This window comes from Rattus rattus, chromosome 5, assembly GCF_011064425.1.
Source record: "Rattus rattus isolate New Zealand chromosome 5, Rrattus_CSIRO_v1, whole genome shotgun sequence".
In the NCBI taxonomy this organism is placed as follows: Eukaryota; Metazoa; Chordata; class Mammalia; order Rodentia; family Muridae; genus Rattus; species Rattus rattus.
In genome coordinates, this window is record NC_046158.1 from 32,410,344 (window position 1) to 32,428,130 (window position 17,787).

The window sequence follows — 17,787 nt, forward strand, 5'->3', positions numbered from 1 at the left end:
ATAATTTTTGTAGCTACTCGTAAGTGTGGCTGCTAAATTAGTGTAATTCTTATACCTAACAAAGATAACAAACATCGAATGGTATCTGATGTGTTAAATCATCACAGAACACTTCCTTTGCACGGTCATTTCATGCACAGTAGAAGAACCCAGGATTGAAATTTTTAATTAAATGCGCAAAACAATGGATTCTAGTATAAACTAGTTCAGACTCATCACATAAATGGCAGGATGTGCTACTTGCCATGAAGATAAATAGAGGCTATCAATAAAATGAACCACAAAAGTTCAAGAAGCCAGTGGGACCCTCTTATTCAGTTCAGTACAGTATACAGCTAGTAACAGTTTGTGTATTGTGCAGTGCCTACAGGAGAATGAGGCTGACAAAGCAAAATGAGCTTAGAATATTCAGTATATTTTCTGGTAACATTTTGTACATTATACTCTTCTTTAAACATGTGTTTCATATTCAACTTAATATGTTTTTAATGTAATGCTTCAGATTTCCATGCATAAACCATTTGTTTTTATTCTAACTCTTCATTTGCATTATATTTATATATAATGAGTCTTTTTGTTTCTGACTATACATTTTTACATTGCCACTAGACAGCAAATGCGCTCAAGAGAATTAGATCTGATTTCTCCCCCATTAAAAGTTAAATAATTAAATCCAGTAAAAAATTAATTAATTAATTAATTAATGTTATGATTTCCTTGTAGCCAGATTCACCAAGAAGCTTTTTCAAGGGTAGCATGAAGATTAGTGATTTCAAAGAACTTCAGGCCATGGCCAAGACTGCATAATAACGAATGGCAGTAATACTGCAGAAACAATTGTCCTGTTTTGCTTTCCATATCTACTGATGACTTAGAATGTGCATGATATTCTGTTGTTCAGAATTAACTACAATCCATGTCATCTGGAGTAGACTTGAACATTTCCTCGTAGAGAAGTTTGGTGGTTGACCTGTATGAAACCACTAAAACTACATAAAGACAAGAATGGGAGAAGCTATGATATAGATGGGAAAAAATGCCCAAAGAATACCTAAGTGAAACATCCGTATCCTAAATCGACTCACAAAGGCTAAAACATCTTGACTGTCTTTAGTATAGGAAACCAGGGTAGAGCACAAACACAAAGATACTGTCTTCTATTAACACAGTACCTGGACTGAGATAGCAATAGACTCTGCTTTCTCTGACTGCTTGCTGCTAAGTGTGCTATTCCTGGTGTCCTTCATAGATTCTGTTTATTGGTATTAATAGATCATGATTTTTAATTTTTGTTGATTGTTTTCCTATAGGGAATTTTCTCTGTGACAAGGTTTCCTATACTCTTTAAACTAATTTGATCTATTTGAATTGTAAAACCCAGATTTAATCTTCTCTCATTCACTCTCCCTCCCTGTATGCTATTGCTTTTCAGTGGCTTATAGCTGAGAATGATGCAGAACATCAAAGCAACTTGACTAATCATGCTGTGGGTGGTTGCTTATGAAAATAGACAGTGTTCATCCTGCTGAGTTAGTACTTAGAATGCATTCTGAAATCAGCTCGAAGGTCAATTAGAATGTCTGATTAGATTTCACATTATAGCATTAAGGTAAAGGTGAGGAGGAAAAGCAATCTTAGAGGAAATGGTTCAGCAGAGAATAAGAATAAGATAAAATTAAAAGCATAGTGGGGTCATAAAAATAATTAAATGTTGTTACATTATATATAATCAACTTGAAGAGCTAATGTAAATTGTCATTTGTATATGAATCGGCTTTTGTTTTTCTACAGGAAAACAGTTGTGTGCCCAATCATTGATGTTATTAGTGATGATACCTTTGAGTACATGGCTGGTTCAGACATGACTTATGGTGGTTTTAACTGGAAGCTAAATTTCCGATGGTATCCTGTCCCTCAAAGAGAAATGGATAGGAGAAAAGGAGACAGGACATTACCTGTCAGGTATGCAGATCATTATTTCCAGACTAGTCATATTTTTATTCTTATGTTAACCAGGGAGCCTTGTAAGTCTGGTCTCAATTTTTAAAAATGCTTAGAAATATTTACTATTTTCTATATATTTTTGTCCTTTACATAGTCATATAGGAATGAATGACAATGCTGAGTAAGGTTAACATGGACAAACTTACATGTTGATATGAATGCCAGGAATTTTAGATACTTTGTGGGTCTGTGTGTGTGAGTGTGTGTATATATATGTATATATGTATATATACTTTAAATTATATATATATATAATTTATATATATATATAATTTTTAAATACCTTAATACTTCAGATGAATGTGGGTAATATGAAATGTTTTTATTATAGTGTGAGTATTCTTAAAAGTGAAGTGACCAAAATGTTTTGATAAATATTCTAAACTTATCACTCTTAAAATTTTATATTCCTTTCACAATAATAGAAATAATAATTTGGAAAATTTTAATGTCTGAACAAACATGAGTGCTTTTTTTGCTCTAAATTTTAAGAACCCCTTAATCTGAAGCATTTACAGTGGAGCACATATTGCTCTTAGCCTTTAACCATACACATCATCATTTTCTACAAGACCGACCACTCACTTAAATAACACTAAAATATATATGACTAATTATAAGTCTTTTGCCTCCATCAAAAAATCAATTGTCTAAAAATACAGAAATATTTTAATATATTATATTTTAAAAGATGAATTTAATAAATTACTCTTCTCTTGAAAAATGTGAAAATGTTGTAATCTCAAAAAAAAAACATATATACACTCTGATCTGTGCAATACCTGGTAGTCCATTATCATCAGGCAGGGTATGTTTAATTCCTAATAATATAACACATTGAATTAAGATGAAAAAGAAAACTCTGGTAGTAGAAGAGAACACTTTAATTATATGTTGCTGAACAGTTAGGAAAATTGTTAACATTTAAAATAGCCAGCAGTCTAGGAAGACTTAACTTATCTCATTCATAAAGAAAAATAAGTTACATAAGAAGCAGCCTCCTTTATTCTCATATCTTGCTCACAAAAATACAAACAAACAAACAAAAAACAATGAGAGTCATCAAGTCATCAAGCACACTGCATATTAAACATGTTTGTGGTTCTGATAAAAAAGTATGAGAACCAATCAAATGTATTTATTTTCTTTATGGACTGAATATTACTTTATTTTCTAAAATAATGAAAGATGAGTGGAGACCTCAATGTCTGCTGAAGTTTGATGATTCCTATGGCAAAAGGTTAATTAATTCATGAGTGCTGTTGTAACAGTAGGCAGGTAATTTTCATCAGCAGTGTTGCAGAGTGAACTTTGTATTTCTAATTCATTACTTGGAGATGTGATCATTTCTCTCACCTTCATGCAAACAGATTAATCATTCTATGTATTGAAGATATTGAGGATAGATCTTCTTCCCCACTTGATTATTCGAACTGTGAATAACTAAAGGGATCAAAATGAAGTTGAGGTTTTAGTTTTATTTAGAACAATGCTTAATTTAAAATGTCCCTTATTGGCAGAACTTCTTAGTTACTGTAATTGGCTAGTCATCATGTAGATATACAAGTATGCAACTGCAATCATAGTTCGTCAACTTTAACTAGTGACCTAAACTCAGATAGGTTAAAGGTAAAATGCATAATGACGATACTATACCATACCACAGTATGGTTTTGACTATATGCTACAGTACTCTTGTCTCTAGTATTTTCCATTATAAAAGGAAAGGGGCATACAAAGACAGAGTTTGGAGCCTTTTTACTTTTCTTTAATCACTAAATGTTCTTGACAGCATTTTGCATCTCAATGGAACAAGACAGTAACTAGCATTTTAAGTTTGAGAGCCAGATCTAGCAACCTAGGTGGCAAACATTAGTGCCTTTACATGCCTAGTTTTTGTGTTTCATATTTGGAGAAAACCACCAACATTGAAATGAGATGTTTGAAATAAAATTTGGTTCTTGTGACTATGGTAATGTCCTGTTAAAATGGCACAACCTTTCTTCTTGTCTTCTTGTCAAGGGAGCTGAGTAGAACCACCTATACACCAGAGGCATGAGAGCTTAGCGCTATCCTTGTAACTTATATGACTCTTGCCCTGACTGTAAGCTTAAGGGTCAGTTGCCATTTACCTTCTTTATTATGCTTAAAGAATTAAAATTTATTTTAGCACCTCTGATTCAAACCATCATTAACTGTGGCTATGGCCATTTACTTTTCTGAGTCTACTTCCTGTGAATTGATTTAAGTTTGAAGAAAGACATTGAACATATTAGTTTGTATGAATATACGTATATATTACCCATTGAAATAGACACCGCAAGCAAGGGTGCCCACTAAAGACAGCTCTGATGAACTGACGGCTCCCTGACATCATTTTTTTTTGTTTTTGTGATAAAATACTTTGACAAAAGGCAACTTAGAATAGAGAGGGTTTACACTGCTCAAAATTTCAGATTACAGTCCATCATAGTACGAGTGTCAAGGGATGAGAAAATAAAGCAATTATTCACATCACATTTACAGTCAAGAGAGGAAAGTAGGGAAGCCAGGCATGTTCTCTACTAGTTTTATCTTCTTTTATGTAGTCCAGCATCCTGAACTTAGGAATGGTACTGTACATTTTGTACATTTTGAGGCTGAGTCTTTCAACATCAATAAAGCGGTTAATAACATTCGGCCTAGGCATGCTCACAGGACAGCCTGATCGTCACAAAATCTCATTTCTCTTTTTCCAGTAATTCTAGGCTGCATCAAATTGACAACTAAAAGTAACAATCACTGAACTAAAATATGCACTTTCTTTGTAGCACATAATTTTTTAGTTGATTTGATTTAGATGTTGAGATGAATATGATCCTGCATTGAAATACATATGTATGCACCTTTTTGGTCACAATATTGGATCCTTCACATGTAAAGCTCTCACAGCAACCTCTTTTGTAGAGTTATTTATTGTTTAAATTGTTACAAATTCTAGATGAAGCAAAAGGAAGAATATGAAGAATATGCAGGATATAACTATGCTAATACTACAACAACGTATATTTCTGGGGAAAAAAAGACCTGGGTTAAGTCTTATAGATTGCATTAGTATTTTAATTAAGCTCTGTATGCAACCCTCAATAGATATTTATAAAGACACTTGTTTCCACATTAATTTCTCACTGATTAAAATATATTTCTTTATAAGAGACATAATAGTTATTTCTCATCCATCTAACATTTTACCCTTCACATCTTGTTTCTCATTTAGTTGCTATTAATATTCTTTTTTTTTTTTTGAGAATTCCTTTTTCTTTTTTTTTTTTTTTTTATTAACTTGAGTATTTCTTATATACATTTCGAATGTTATTCCCTTTCCCGGTTTCCGGGCAAACATCCCCCTCCCCCCTCCCCTTCCTTATGGGTGTTCCCCTCCCACCCCTCCCCCCATTGCTGCCCTCTCCCCAACAGTCTAGTTCACTAGGGGTTCAGTCTTAGCAGGACCCAGGGCTTCCCCTTCCACTGGTGCTCTTACTAGGATATTCATTGCAACCTACGAGGTCAGAGTCCAGGGTCAGTCCATGTATAGTCTTTGGGTAGTGGCTTAGTCCCTGGAAGCTCTGTTTGGTTGGCATTGCTGTACATATGGGGTCTCGAGCTCCTTCAAGCTCTTCCAGTTCTTTCTCTGATTGTTCAACAGGGGTCCTGTTCTCAGTTCAGTGGTTTCCTGCTGGCATACGCCTCTGTATTTGCTGTATTCTGGCTGTGTCTCTCATGAGCGATCTGCATTCACATTTTGATCATCCGTCTTGAGTTTCATTTGTTCTAGGCATCTAGGGTAATTCAAGCATTTGGGCTAATAGCCACTTATCAATGAGTACATACCATGTATGTCTTTCTGTGATTGGGTTAGCTGACTCAGGATGATAGTTTCCAGTTCCAACCATTTGCCTCACGAATTTCATAAAGTCATTGTTTTTGATAGCTGAGTAATATTCCATTGTGTAGATGTACCACATTTTCTGTATCCATTCCTCTGTTGAAGGGCATCTGGGTTCTTTCCAGCTTCTGGCTATTATAAATAAGGCTGCATGAACATAGTGGAGCACGTGTCTTTTTATATGTTGGGGCATCTTTTGGGTATATGCCCAGGAGAGGTATAGCTGGATCCTCAGGCAGTTCAATGTCCAATTTTCTGAGGAACCTCCAGACTGATTTCCAGAATGGTTGCAGCAGTCTGCAACCCCACCAACAATGGAGGAGTGTTCCCCTTTCTCCACATCCTCGCCAGCATTTGCTGTCACCTGAGTTTTTGATCTTAGCCATTCTCACTGGTGTGAGGTGAAATCTCAGGGTTGTTTTGATTTGCATTTCCCTTATGACTAACGATGTTGAACATTTCTTTAGGTGTTTCTCAGCCATTCGTCATTCCTCAGCTGTGAATTCTCTGTTTAGCTCTGAACCCCATTTTTTAATAGGGTTATTTGCCTCCCTGCTGTCTAACTTCTTCAGTTCTTTGTATATTTTGGATATAAGCCCTCTATCTGTTGTAGGATTGGTAAAGATCTTTTCCCAATCTGTTGGTTGCCGTTTTGTCCTAACCACAGTGTCCTTTGCCTTACAGAAGCTTTGCAGTTTTATGAGATCCCATTTGTCGATTCTTGATCTTAGAGCATAAGCCATGGGTGTTTTGTTCAGGAAATTTTTTCCAGTGCCCATGTGTTCCAAATGCTTCCCTAGTTTTTCTTCTATTAGTTTGAGGTATCTGGTTTGATGTGGAGGTCCTTGATCCACTTGGACTTAAGCTTTGTACAGGGTGATAAGCATGGATCGATCTGCATTCTTCTACATGTTGACCTCCAGTTGAACCAGCACCATTTGCTGAAAATGCTATCTTTTTCCATTGGATGGTTTTGGCTCCTTTGTCAAAAAAAATCAAGTGCCCATAGGTGTGTGGGTTCATTTCTGGGTCTTCAATTCTGTTCCATTGGTCTATCTGTCTGTCTCTGTACCAATACCATGCAGTTTTTATCACTATTGCTCTGTAATACTGCTTGAGATCTGGGATAGTGATTCCCCTGAAGTCCTTTTTATTGTTGAGGATAGTTTTAGCTATCCTGGGTTTTTGTTATTCCAGATGAATTTGCAAATTGTTCTGTCTAACTCTTTGAAGAATTGGATTGGTATTTTGATGGGGATTGCATTGAATCTGTAGATCGCTTTTTGGTAGAATGGCCATTTTTACTATATTAATCCTGCTAATCCATGAGAGCATGGGAGATCTTTCCATCTTCTGAGATCTTCTTCAATTTCTTTTTCAGAGTCTTGAAGTTCTTGTTGTACAAATCTTTTACTTGCTTGGTTAAAGTCACCCCGAGGTACTTTATATTATTTGGATCTATTATGAAGGGTGTCATTTCCCTAATTTCTTTCTCGGCCTGTTTCTCTTTTGTGTAGAGGAAGGCTACTGATTTATTTGAGTTAATTTTATACCCAGCCACTTTGCTGAAGTTGTTTATCAGCTTTAGTAGTTCTCTGGTGGAATTTTTGGGATCACTTAAATATACTATCATATCATCTGCAAATAGTGATATTTTGACTTCTTCTTTTCCGATCTGTATCCCCTTTTGATCTGTATCCTTTTGTTGTCTTATTGCTCTGGCTAGAACTTCAAGAACTATATTGAATAAGTAGGGAGAGAGTGGGCAGCCTTGTCTAGTCCCTGATTTTAGTGGGATTGTTTCAAGTTTCTCTCCATTTAGTTTAATGTTAGCAACTGGTTTGCTGTATATGGCTTTTACTATGTTTAGGTATGGGCCTGAATTCCTATTCTTTCCAGGACTTTTATCATGAAGGGGTGTTGAATTTTGTCAAATGCTTTCTCTCAGCATCTAATGAAATGATCATGTGGTTTTGTTCTTTCAGTTTGTTTATATAATGGATCACGTTGATGGTTTTCCCTATATTGAACCATCCCTGCATGCCTGGGATGAAGCCTACTTGATCATGGTGGATGATTGTTTTGATGTGCTCTTGGATTCGGTTTGCCAGAATTTTATTGAGTATTTTGCATCGATATTCATAAGGAAATTGGTCTGAAGTTCTCTTTCTTTTGTTGGGTCTTTTGTGTGGTTTAGGTATAAGAGTAATTGTGGCTTCATAGAAGGAATTCGGTAGTGCTCCATCTGTTTCAATTTTGTGGAATAGTTTGGATAATATTGGTACGAGGTCTTCTATGAAGGTCTGATAGAATTCTGCACTAAACCCGTCTGGACCTGGGCTCTTTTTGGTTGGGAGACCTTTAATGACTTCTTCTATTTCCTTAGGAGTTATGGGGTTGTTTAACTGGTTTATCTGTTCCTGATTTAACTTCGGTACCTGGTATCTGTCTAGGAAATTGTCCATTTCCTGCAGATTGTCAAGTTTTGTTGAATATAGGCTTTTATAGTAAGATCTGATGATTTTTTGAATTTCCTCTGAATCTGTAGTTATGTCTCCCTTTTCATTTCTGATTTTGTTAATTTGGACACACTCTCTGTGTCCTCTCGTTAGTCTGGCCAAGGGTTTATATATCTTGTTGATTTTCTCAAAGAACCAACTTTTGGTTCTGTTGATTCTTTCTATGGTCCTTTTTGTTTCTACTTGGTTGATTTCGGCTCTGAGTTTGATTATTTCCTGCCTTCTACTCCTCCTGGGTGTATTTGCTTCTTTTTGTTCTAGAGCTTTTAGGTGTGCTGTCAAGCTGCTGACATATGCTCTTTCCTGTTTCCTTCTGCAGGCACTCAGCGCTATGAGTTTTCCTCTTAGCGCAGCTTTCATTGTGTCCCATAAGTTTGGGTATGTTGTATCTTCATTTTCATTAAATTCTAAAAAGTCTTTAATTTCTTTCTTTATTTCTTCCTTGACCAGGTTATCATTGAGTAGAGCATTGTTCAATTTCCACGTATATGTGGGCATTCTTCCCTTATTGTTATTGAAGACCAGTTTTAGGCCGTGGGGTCCGATAGCACGATGGGATTATTTCTATCTTTCTGTACCTGTTGAGGCCTGTTTTTTTGACCAATTATATGGTCAATTTTGGAGAAAGTACCATGAGGAGCTGAGAAGAACGATATCCTTTTGCTTTAGGTAGAACGCTCTATAAATATCCGTTAAGTCCATTTGGCTCATGAGTTCTCTAGTCTGTCTACGCCTCTGTTTAATTTCTGTTTCCATGATCTGTCCATTGATGAGAGTGGGGTGTTGAAATCTCCTACTATTATTGTGTGAGGTGCAATGTGTTTTTGAGCTTTAGTAAGGTTTTTTTTTTATGTAGGTGCCCTTGTATTTGGGGCATAGGTATTTAGGATTGAGAGTTCATCTTGGTGGATTTTTCCTTTGATGAATATGAAGTGTCCTTCCTTATCTTTTTTGATGACTTTTAGTTGAAAATTGATTTTATCTGATATTAGAATGGCTACTCCAGCTTGCTTCTTCTGACCATTTGCTTGGAAAGTCGTTTTCCAGCCTTTCACTCTGAGGTAGTGTCTGTCTTTGTCTCTGAGGTGTGTTTCTTGTAGGCAGCAGAATGCAGGGTCCTCGTTGCGTATCCAGTTTGTTAATCTATGTCTTTTTATTGGGGAGTTGAGGCCATTGATGTTGAGAGATATTAAGGAATAGTGATTATTGCTTCCTGTTGTATTCATATTTGGATGTGAGGTTATGTTTGTGTGCTTTTCTTCTCTTTGTTTTGTTGCTAAGACGATTAGTTTCTTGCTTCTTCTAGGGTATAGCTTGCCTCCTTATGTTGGGCTTTACCATTTATTATCCTTTGTAGTGCTGGATTTGTAGAAAGATATTGTGTAAATTTGGTTTTGTCATGGAATATCTTGGTTTCTCCATCTATGTTGATTGAGAGTTTTGCAGGATACAGTAACCTGGGCTGGCATTTGTGTTCTCTTAGGGTTCTGTATGACATCAGTCCAGGATCTTTCTGGCCTTCATAGTTTCTGGCTAAAAAGTCTGGTGTGATTCTGATAGGTCTGCCTTTATATGTTACTTGACCTTTTTCCCTTACTGCTTTTAATATTCTTTTCTTTATTTTGTGCGCTTGGTGTTTTGACTATTATGTGACGGAGGTGTTTTTTTCTGGTCCAATCTATTTGGAGTTCTGTAGGCTTCTTGTATGCCTATGGGTATCTTTTTTTAGGTTAGGAAGTTTTCTTCTATGATTTTGTTGAAGATATTTACTGGTCCTTTGAGCTGGGAGTCTTCACTCTCTTCTATACCTATTATCCTTAGGTTTGATCTTCTCATTGAGTCCTGATTTCCTGTATGTTTTGGACCAGTAGCTTTTTCCGCTTTTTTACATTATCTTTGACAGTTGAGTCAATGATTTCTATGGAATCTTCTGCTCCTGAGATTCTCTCTTCCATCTCTTGTATTCTGTTGGTGAAGCTTGTATCTACAGCTCCTTGTCTCTTCTTTTGGTTTTCTATATCCAGGGTTGTTTCCATGTGTTCTTTTCTTGATTGCTTCTATTTCCATTTTTAATTCCTTCAACTGTTTGATTGTGTTTTCCTGGAATTCTTTCAGGATTTTTGTGACTCCTCTCTATGGGCTTCTACTTGTTTATTTATGTTTTCCTGGAATTTTTTTTAGGGATTTTTTGTGACTCCTCTCTATGGGCTTTACTTGTTTATTTATATTTTCCTGAATTTTTTAGGAATTTTTTGGTTCCTCTCTGTAGGCTTCTACTTGTTTATTTATGTTTTCCTGTGTTTCTCTAAGGAGTTCTTCATGTCTTTCTTGAAGTCCTCCAACATCATGATCAAATATGATTTTGAAACTAGATCTTGCTTTTCTGGTGTGTTTGGATATTCCGTTTTGCTTTTGGTGGGAGAATTGGGTCTATGATGCCATGTAGTCTTGGTTTCTGTTGCTTGGGTTCCTGCGCTTTGCCTCTCGCCATCAGATTATCTCTAGTGTTACTTTTGTTCTGCTATTTCTGACAGTGGCTAGACTGTCTTATAAGCCTGTGTTTCAGGAGTGCTGTAGACCTGTTTTCCTGTTTTCTTTCAGCCAGTTATGGGGACAGAGTGTTCTGCTTTCAGGGCGCCAGAGTTTTTCTTCTCCCCACAGGTCTTCAGCTGTTCCTGTGAGCCTGTGTCTTGAGTTCACCAGGCAAGTCGTTTGTAGCAGAAAAGTTTGTCTTACCTGTGGTCCCCAGGCTCAAGTTTGCTAGTGGGTGTTGCCCATGAGCTCCACGGCCTCAGCAGCCAGGAAGATCTGCGCCTCCCTCTCCGGGAGGTTCCGCACCAGGGTTCCAGATAGCTTTTGTTTTCCTCTGGGGTCAGTACTGTGTGCAGCATGCAGTCTCTTCTGGTTTCCCCAGGCGTGTCCGCCTCTGAAGGTTTAGCTCTCCTCCCACGGGATTTGGGGTGCAGAGAACTGTTTATCCGGTCGGTCCCTTCAGGTGTGCGGTGTCTCAGACGCAGTGGATCTGCTGCTCCTGGGCCCTCCCCACGGGTACCCAGAGGCCGAGTACAGTATCCTCCTGGGCCAGGGATGGGGGCAGAGGTGGGCAGCATTGGTGGTCTCCTCCGCTCTGCTGCCTCAGGAGTGCCCGCCCGACCAGGGGGGGCCTGGGAGAACGCTGGTCCGGGGGCCTGGGATTGTAACTGAAGAGCTTTAAGTATTTATTTAATTCTTGATATTATAATTAATCAGACACCTAGATTTCATTATCAGCTTTTATTCAGTACATATTTTACTAACTTTTATTTCCACTATTATTAGCCCTTAACTGATACACGATTACACTTTATTTAATTAGAATCATATTTGTGTAAAGACTATCAAATAAACTTGGTAATTTGATTAGTAATACCTTCAATTACAAGGGTCATGCCCTCCTTTTGGAAAGATAAGGAATTTCTCAAGTGTACTATTCCAGTGTGCTGTCAAAGAAGCAATGCCGAAGCTAGTGTTGTGGAGAAATATGGTTCTTTTCTTAACTATAAAACTGAAAACTATTCTTTCTGCCTTCTTTAAATTATGTAAGTATTTAAAAGTGGCACGAAGTATTAAGTGAGAAATATCCTTAACAAGAATCAGAAATTGAGTTTTAATTTTATTCCTGATGATGGAACATGTACGCATTGCAGAGTCAATGTGACAAATGTATAAACACATAAGAAAGCATAAGACTAAGGGGCCCCAAGTCAGTCTGTCATACTTCCTTCTAAAGCATCTCTTTAGCTGTTCTTAATCGTAGTTTAAATTTTGCCATACTGTTCATTAGTGTTTTATGTCGTTTAGGTTGGACTTATTTTATTATTTGGTGTTGCCTAAAAACTTTGATTAGATGCTGCTATCTTCCCAGCTCATATCCTACATTATACAGCAAAAACTGAAGATTCATTGTGTCACTGTTGTTTGTTTTCTGTTTCACTCTGTTTTTGAAATGAGGTCTCTTTTATCGAAGGTCAACTATTAATTTGTTAGGTAGCTGAATATGGTTTTGAATTTTTTATGAACATCATGCCTCCACCTAGGCAGTGCAAGGGTTAAACATGGCATACGCTGTTGCGTCTGATTTTTATGCAGAGATGCAGACCAGGGTGAGTTGCATGCTAAGCAAGACCTAAACCAAAAGAAGACCAACGTACGCTTCCAAAGAAAAGCTTGCACCTGAATTCTTATTCACATTTATCTGTTCTTTTCCTCAAGTACTAGGGATAGAAAACGAGTCTTGTACTTTATAGGCAAGTGCTCTGCCCCTGCACTACACCTTCGGTCTTTCTATTCCACTTTGCTTTTACCACAGCTTGCTCAAGACTCTTCTTTCCTCGTTCTTTCTTAAAAGTCTTGAGATTCTAGCCCCTCAAGTCACTGCACATCTCAGTTCCTAGTTTCTGTAGTGTAAAAAATTTAAAGTGCATATTTTATTCTGGAAAAGCATTTACTGAGAAAAAAATTCATATATTTAATTCTTAATGAAGCATCAAAACAAAAGCACAAAGAATGTCAGCAATTTAAGCAGAAGAAATGTTCAGAAAGAAAAGGTTGAACAGTGACTATTGACCTGCTCCATTCTTGCAAGGTTTTCTTCAAGTCTAACACATGTGGTTTGGAACGAGTGTAAGCATTCCATTTTAAATAGAACCTTTGAAACTATATTCCTTTTTAATTACTTAATTGATTAATGTATTCATTTTTTTTTTACAGTGCAGTTGTTATCCCTCTCCTGGTCTTCCCTTGTGGCTGTTCCTCATCCCATACCTCCTCCCCCATCTCCAAGAGGATGTTTCCACCTCCAACCACACCTCTCAACTCCCTGGAGCCTCAAGTCTCTCAAAGGTTATGTGCTTCTTCTCTCACTGAGGCAAAACCAAGCAACCCTCTGCTGTATATGTGTTGGGGGCCTCAAATCAGCTAGTGTATGCTGCCTGGTTGGTGGCTCATTGTCTGAGAGATCATGGGGCTCCAGGATAGTTGAGACTGCTGGTCTTCCTATAGGGTTACCCTCCTCTTAAGCTTCTCCCAGCTTTCCCTAATTCAACCACAGGGTTAGCCAGCTTCTGTTCATTTGTTGGGAGTAATTCCTGCATCTGACTCGGCAGCTTGTTGGGCTTCTTGGAGTGCAGCCCTGCTAGTCTCCCGTCTGTAAGCACACCATAGAATCAGTATTAGTTTCAGGCCTTGAAGCTTCTCCTTGAGCTAAATGGAAAGAATATATTTGCATTCTGTAATTCCTTCTGATTACAAGACATTTGTAAGATTTTTATTACAATCTGCCATATGAAAATAAACAGGGCAGCACACAAAGTTTTCAGTGAGATTCGTTAAACTGTATGATATTTATTCAGCAAGAAATGCTCCCACATTAGTCAAAGCATTTTATGCAGCTGGTTTCACTTAGTCTTTTGTTTATTCAACTAGTCTTTAGTATGAAAATAAATTATTAGAAACAAGAATAAAAACCCTATCACACCAAATAATATGCAAAATAGTAAGCATCCTTTTGGAGATTAGGATATCAGGTATGAATATTACAAAAAGAGAGAGAAGAGACAGGGTTTTCTGGGTTGAAAGTGAGATCTTGAAGCACAAGGTAAAATATTTGAGTTTGAGACTCGTTGGGAAATTGTTTCTTTAACAACACAAGGAGAGTTTTATTTGCAATAACTAGAACTGAGCTGTTAACCTCTAAACCAACCTGGAACAGTGCTTTCCACACTCTAAGAATTGAGTGCATTTTCTTCCTGAGTGTGTAAGCCAGTGTATACTCTTCAAAGTTGGGATGATATGGGGATGGGGTAGATAGGGGAAGAAGTCTTCAAGGAGGGACTTGGAGTGGAACAACATTTGGGATACAAATAAATAGAATAATTAATAAATAAAACAAAACAAACAAAAATAGCAATACCTTCTCCTGAGCCAAATGCACCTTTGCCATACCCATGCCTGATGATCCCTATTCTATGCAGTATCTCACAAAGGTTGTTTTGTGTGTAAAGCTTTTAGTCTACATTTAACATTTAACATCAGTCATCTCACTTCCTTACTTATCGATACATTGTACAATGCGAACAAAGAAGGAAACACAGCATTTAATTTTCATCTAATTCCTGATTGTGTGAAATATCAAATCAAATGAAGCCATCATGTAAAATTATATATATATATATATATATATATGTATATAATTTATTGATTTAATAAAATAAAAACGTTTGAGTTTAGCATTTCTTACTTCATTTTCATACAACTGAAAATATGCTAGAAATACTCCATGTTAACCTTTACTGTTATGTTAATTTGTAATGAGTCACATTATTTTTATCCATTCTTCTCTCGTATATTATACTTCAACCACAGTCTTCCATCCCCTTTCTCTTCCAAGAACCTTCCTGAACTCCCACCCCATCCTCCATTCACTCCTTCACTCCTTGTCTTGCATGTCCCCATGGATGTCAAACAAACAAGGAATATCAAGTTGCAGTAAGGCTACACACCTTCCTGCGTAGTAAGGCTAGATGTGGCACTGACAGACATTATTAGAACAGATTTAGACCTAAAAATCTAAAACTTATTTTTACATTGCATAGGTCTAGAGATGTTCTTTGAAGGAAATGCATAGTGAGTAATTAGAAAGATGCAGTTAGTGCATGGTAAGAAGGGATAGACTACAGATCAATAGCTTCTCAACTGAAAGCACATGATGAATGAATGACCTTATAGAAATAAAGCACACAGAATGAGAATGGCACCCAGGGCGAGCCTATGAAGTCCACAGATCACATAAGACTTGGTAGTTATTAAGTGAATATACAGACAGAGAGTGTAATGCTAGAGTTTACATAAATGGCATTTGCTAATTTAAGCACATGGCCACAATCAAACAGCAGCAAGATAAGGAAGTGAAAGGTCTATCAGAATCATCAAAATAGTAGAAAATGCAAGAGAGCCACCAATGGAAAGAATTTCAAGCTGATAGGCTGGTGAATTGTGCTGAATTCTCTCAGAGGAAGCCATTAAGGAAAGGTGGCCTGAGTTCAGAATCAATGGGGAACCCTGAGAAGAACTTATTGCCGAGGTGGCAGATAGATCCAGCTTCATTAGGAGGTGGAAGGGAATCCAGGGAGTATAAAGAAAGTATCCTTTCCATATGATCTCCAGTGACACCATAGAAAATGTCAGTCCCTCATATGGGACATGTGGGACGGAGTGATGATTATTTTGGTTCATTGTAGACTTTAACTGGGTAGGTATATAAGCTCAAGGGGACAATTTAGAAATGCAAGGCCTGAAATATAAATACAACTAGAAATGAACAAAGGGACAACTCTAGTTAGAATACCTGAGATCATGGCATGAATTTTAATGTATAAAAGAAAGTAAGATTTAGTATCTTGTGGCATAAGAGAATAGAGAGGCATGGGATGATCTACTAAAAACGTTCAGAGAGTTTGCATTTAATGATTAAGGACTTTGGATACTGTGCATACACTAATTTCTAGATAATAAGAAGAATCCAAATTTTAAAAATATTTGTAAATAACACAAATGGACAGATAATGGCACACAAAAGGATCAAGTCCAAATCTATAGCTTCGACTTTAATAAGCAGTTAGCTCATCTCACTATTTCTTACACTATTCTTACATTCTTTATTATTCTTTTTCTTTTTTTTTTTTTTTACACTTCAGATTTTATTCTCCTCCTGATCCACCCTCAGTCTCTTCCACAGTCCATACTTTTCCCTGAACCTCCTGTTTCCACAAAGATGTCCCCATCCCACCCACCCCAAAAGATCTCTAAACTCCCTGGGGCATCCAGTCTCTTGAGGGTTAGGTGCATCTTCTCTGACTGAACCCAGACCTGGGAGTCCTCTGCTGTATATGTGTTGGGGGCCTCATCTCAGCTGGTGTATACTGCCTAGTTGGTGACCCAGTGTCTGAGAGATCTCGGGGCTCCAGGTTAATTGAGACTGCTGGTCCTCCTACATGATTGCTCTCCTCCTTAGCTTCTTCCAGCTTTTCCCTAATTCAACCACAAGGTCAGCAGCTTCTGTTCATTGGATGGGTACAAATATCTGCATCTGACTCTTTTAGCTGATTGTTGGGTCCCTCAGAGCGCAGTCATGATAGATAGGTCCCTTTCTGTAAGTGCTCCGTAACCTCAGTAATAATGTCAGGCCTTGGGGCCTCCACCTGAGAGGCACTCTACTTTGGGCCTCTAGCTGGTCTTTCTTTTCTTCAGGCTCTTCTCCATTTCCATCCCTGAAGTTCTTTTAGACTGGAAAAACTATGGGTCAGAGTTTTGACTGTGGGACAGCAATCCCATCATTCCTTACTTGATGCCGTGCCTTTCTGCTGCAGGTGGGCTCTATTAGTTACCTCTCCCCACTGTAAGGCATTTCATCTAGGGTCTCTTCCTTTGAGTCCTGAGAATCTCTAGCCTGCAAGGTCTCTGGAACACTTCAATCTTTTCCCCCTCCCAATACCAGATCATGTTTCCCTCTCCCAGTAACCAGGTCTCCTCCCCCCTTATCCCCCAGGTCCCTTCCTACCACACTGTGGTTGTTACATTATTATTACGCTATCCTTACATTCTCTGGGTCTCTGTACCAAAAGTGTAAGTAGTAAATTACACATTTACTCAGGCATATTGCATTGAAGAAAATATTAACTTATTCAAAACAAGGGCATAGTACCAGTACTTCTCAGCTGTGGCAGAACATTCGAGAGGACATAGGAGGAGTAAGGAAAAACCCCCACAAGATGTTATTAATATGAGATTATGGATTAATTCAGGAACCTTACCTACCAACAGAGGATGACAATTATCAAATAACCATGTGAGCAAGGATACACTGGATAAGATATTAACTTTAGTAATGGTTTATTGAGTACAGGGTACTATACTGAGTGAGTATTTTGCCTCTGAGATCTTAATTCATCTTTACCTATCCATAAAAGCTGGGGTGCTTACAGTCACTGGGATCATTATTACCCAGTCGGTGTTGGTGATTTTGGTTGGTAGTTTCATACACACCTTGCAATATAATTTCAGCTAATTCAATAATAGCCTAGCCTTTTCATTTTCTAGGCACTGAACACTGAAAGTGCACATATTTGAATACATAGCTTGTTTGCAATATGATAGTTAACAGGATGACCCTGCTGAACAACATGGTCGATGTTTATAATTTTTAAAAATATTATACAGTGTTTTATTTAAACAAACTAATATATAACCCAAACATAAATTAAATCCATCTCAAAGCTTCTCTGTTTTCAGCAAATATAAGAT

General features: G+C 37.4%; 1 protein-coding gene across 1 annotated transcript in view; it reads left to right on the forward strand.

Moving 5' to 3' along the window:
• Positions 1–17,787, forward strand: part of Galnt13 (polypeptide N-acetylgalactosaminyltransferase 13) — a 629,326-nt gene that overhangs the window by 364,188 nt on the left and 247,351 nt on the right. Inside the window, exon 7 of the mRNA XM_032903304.1 lies at positions 1,792–1,962. Within this exon, the coding sequence (XP_032759195.1) occupies positions 1,792–1,962 (171 nt within the window). The remainder of the gene's footprint in view (positions 1–1,791; positions 1,963–17,787) is intronic.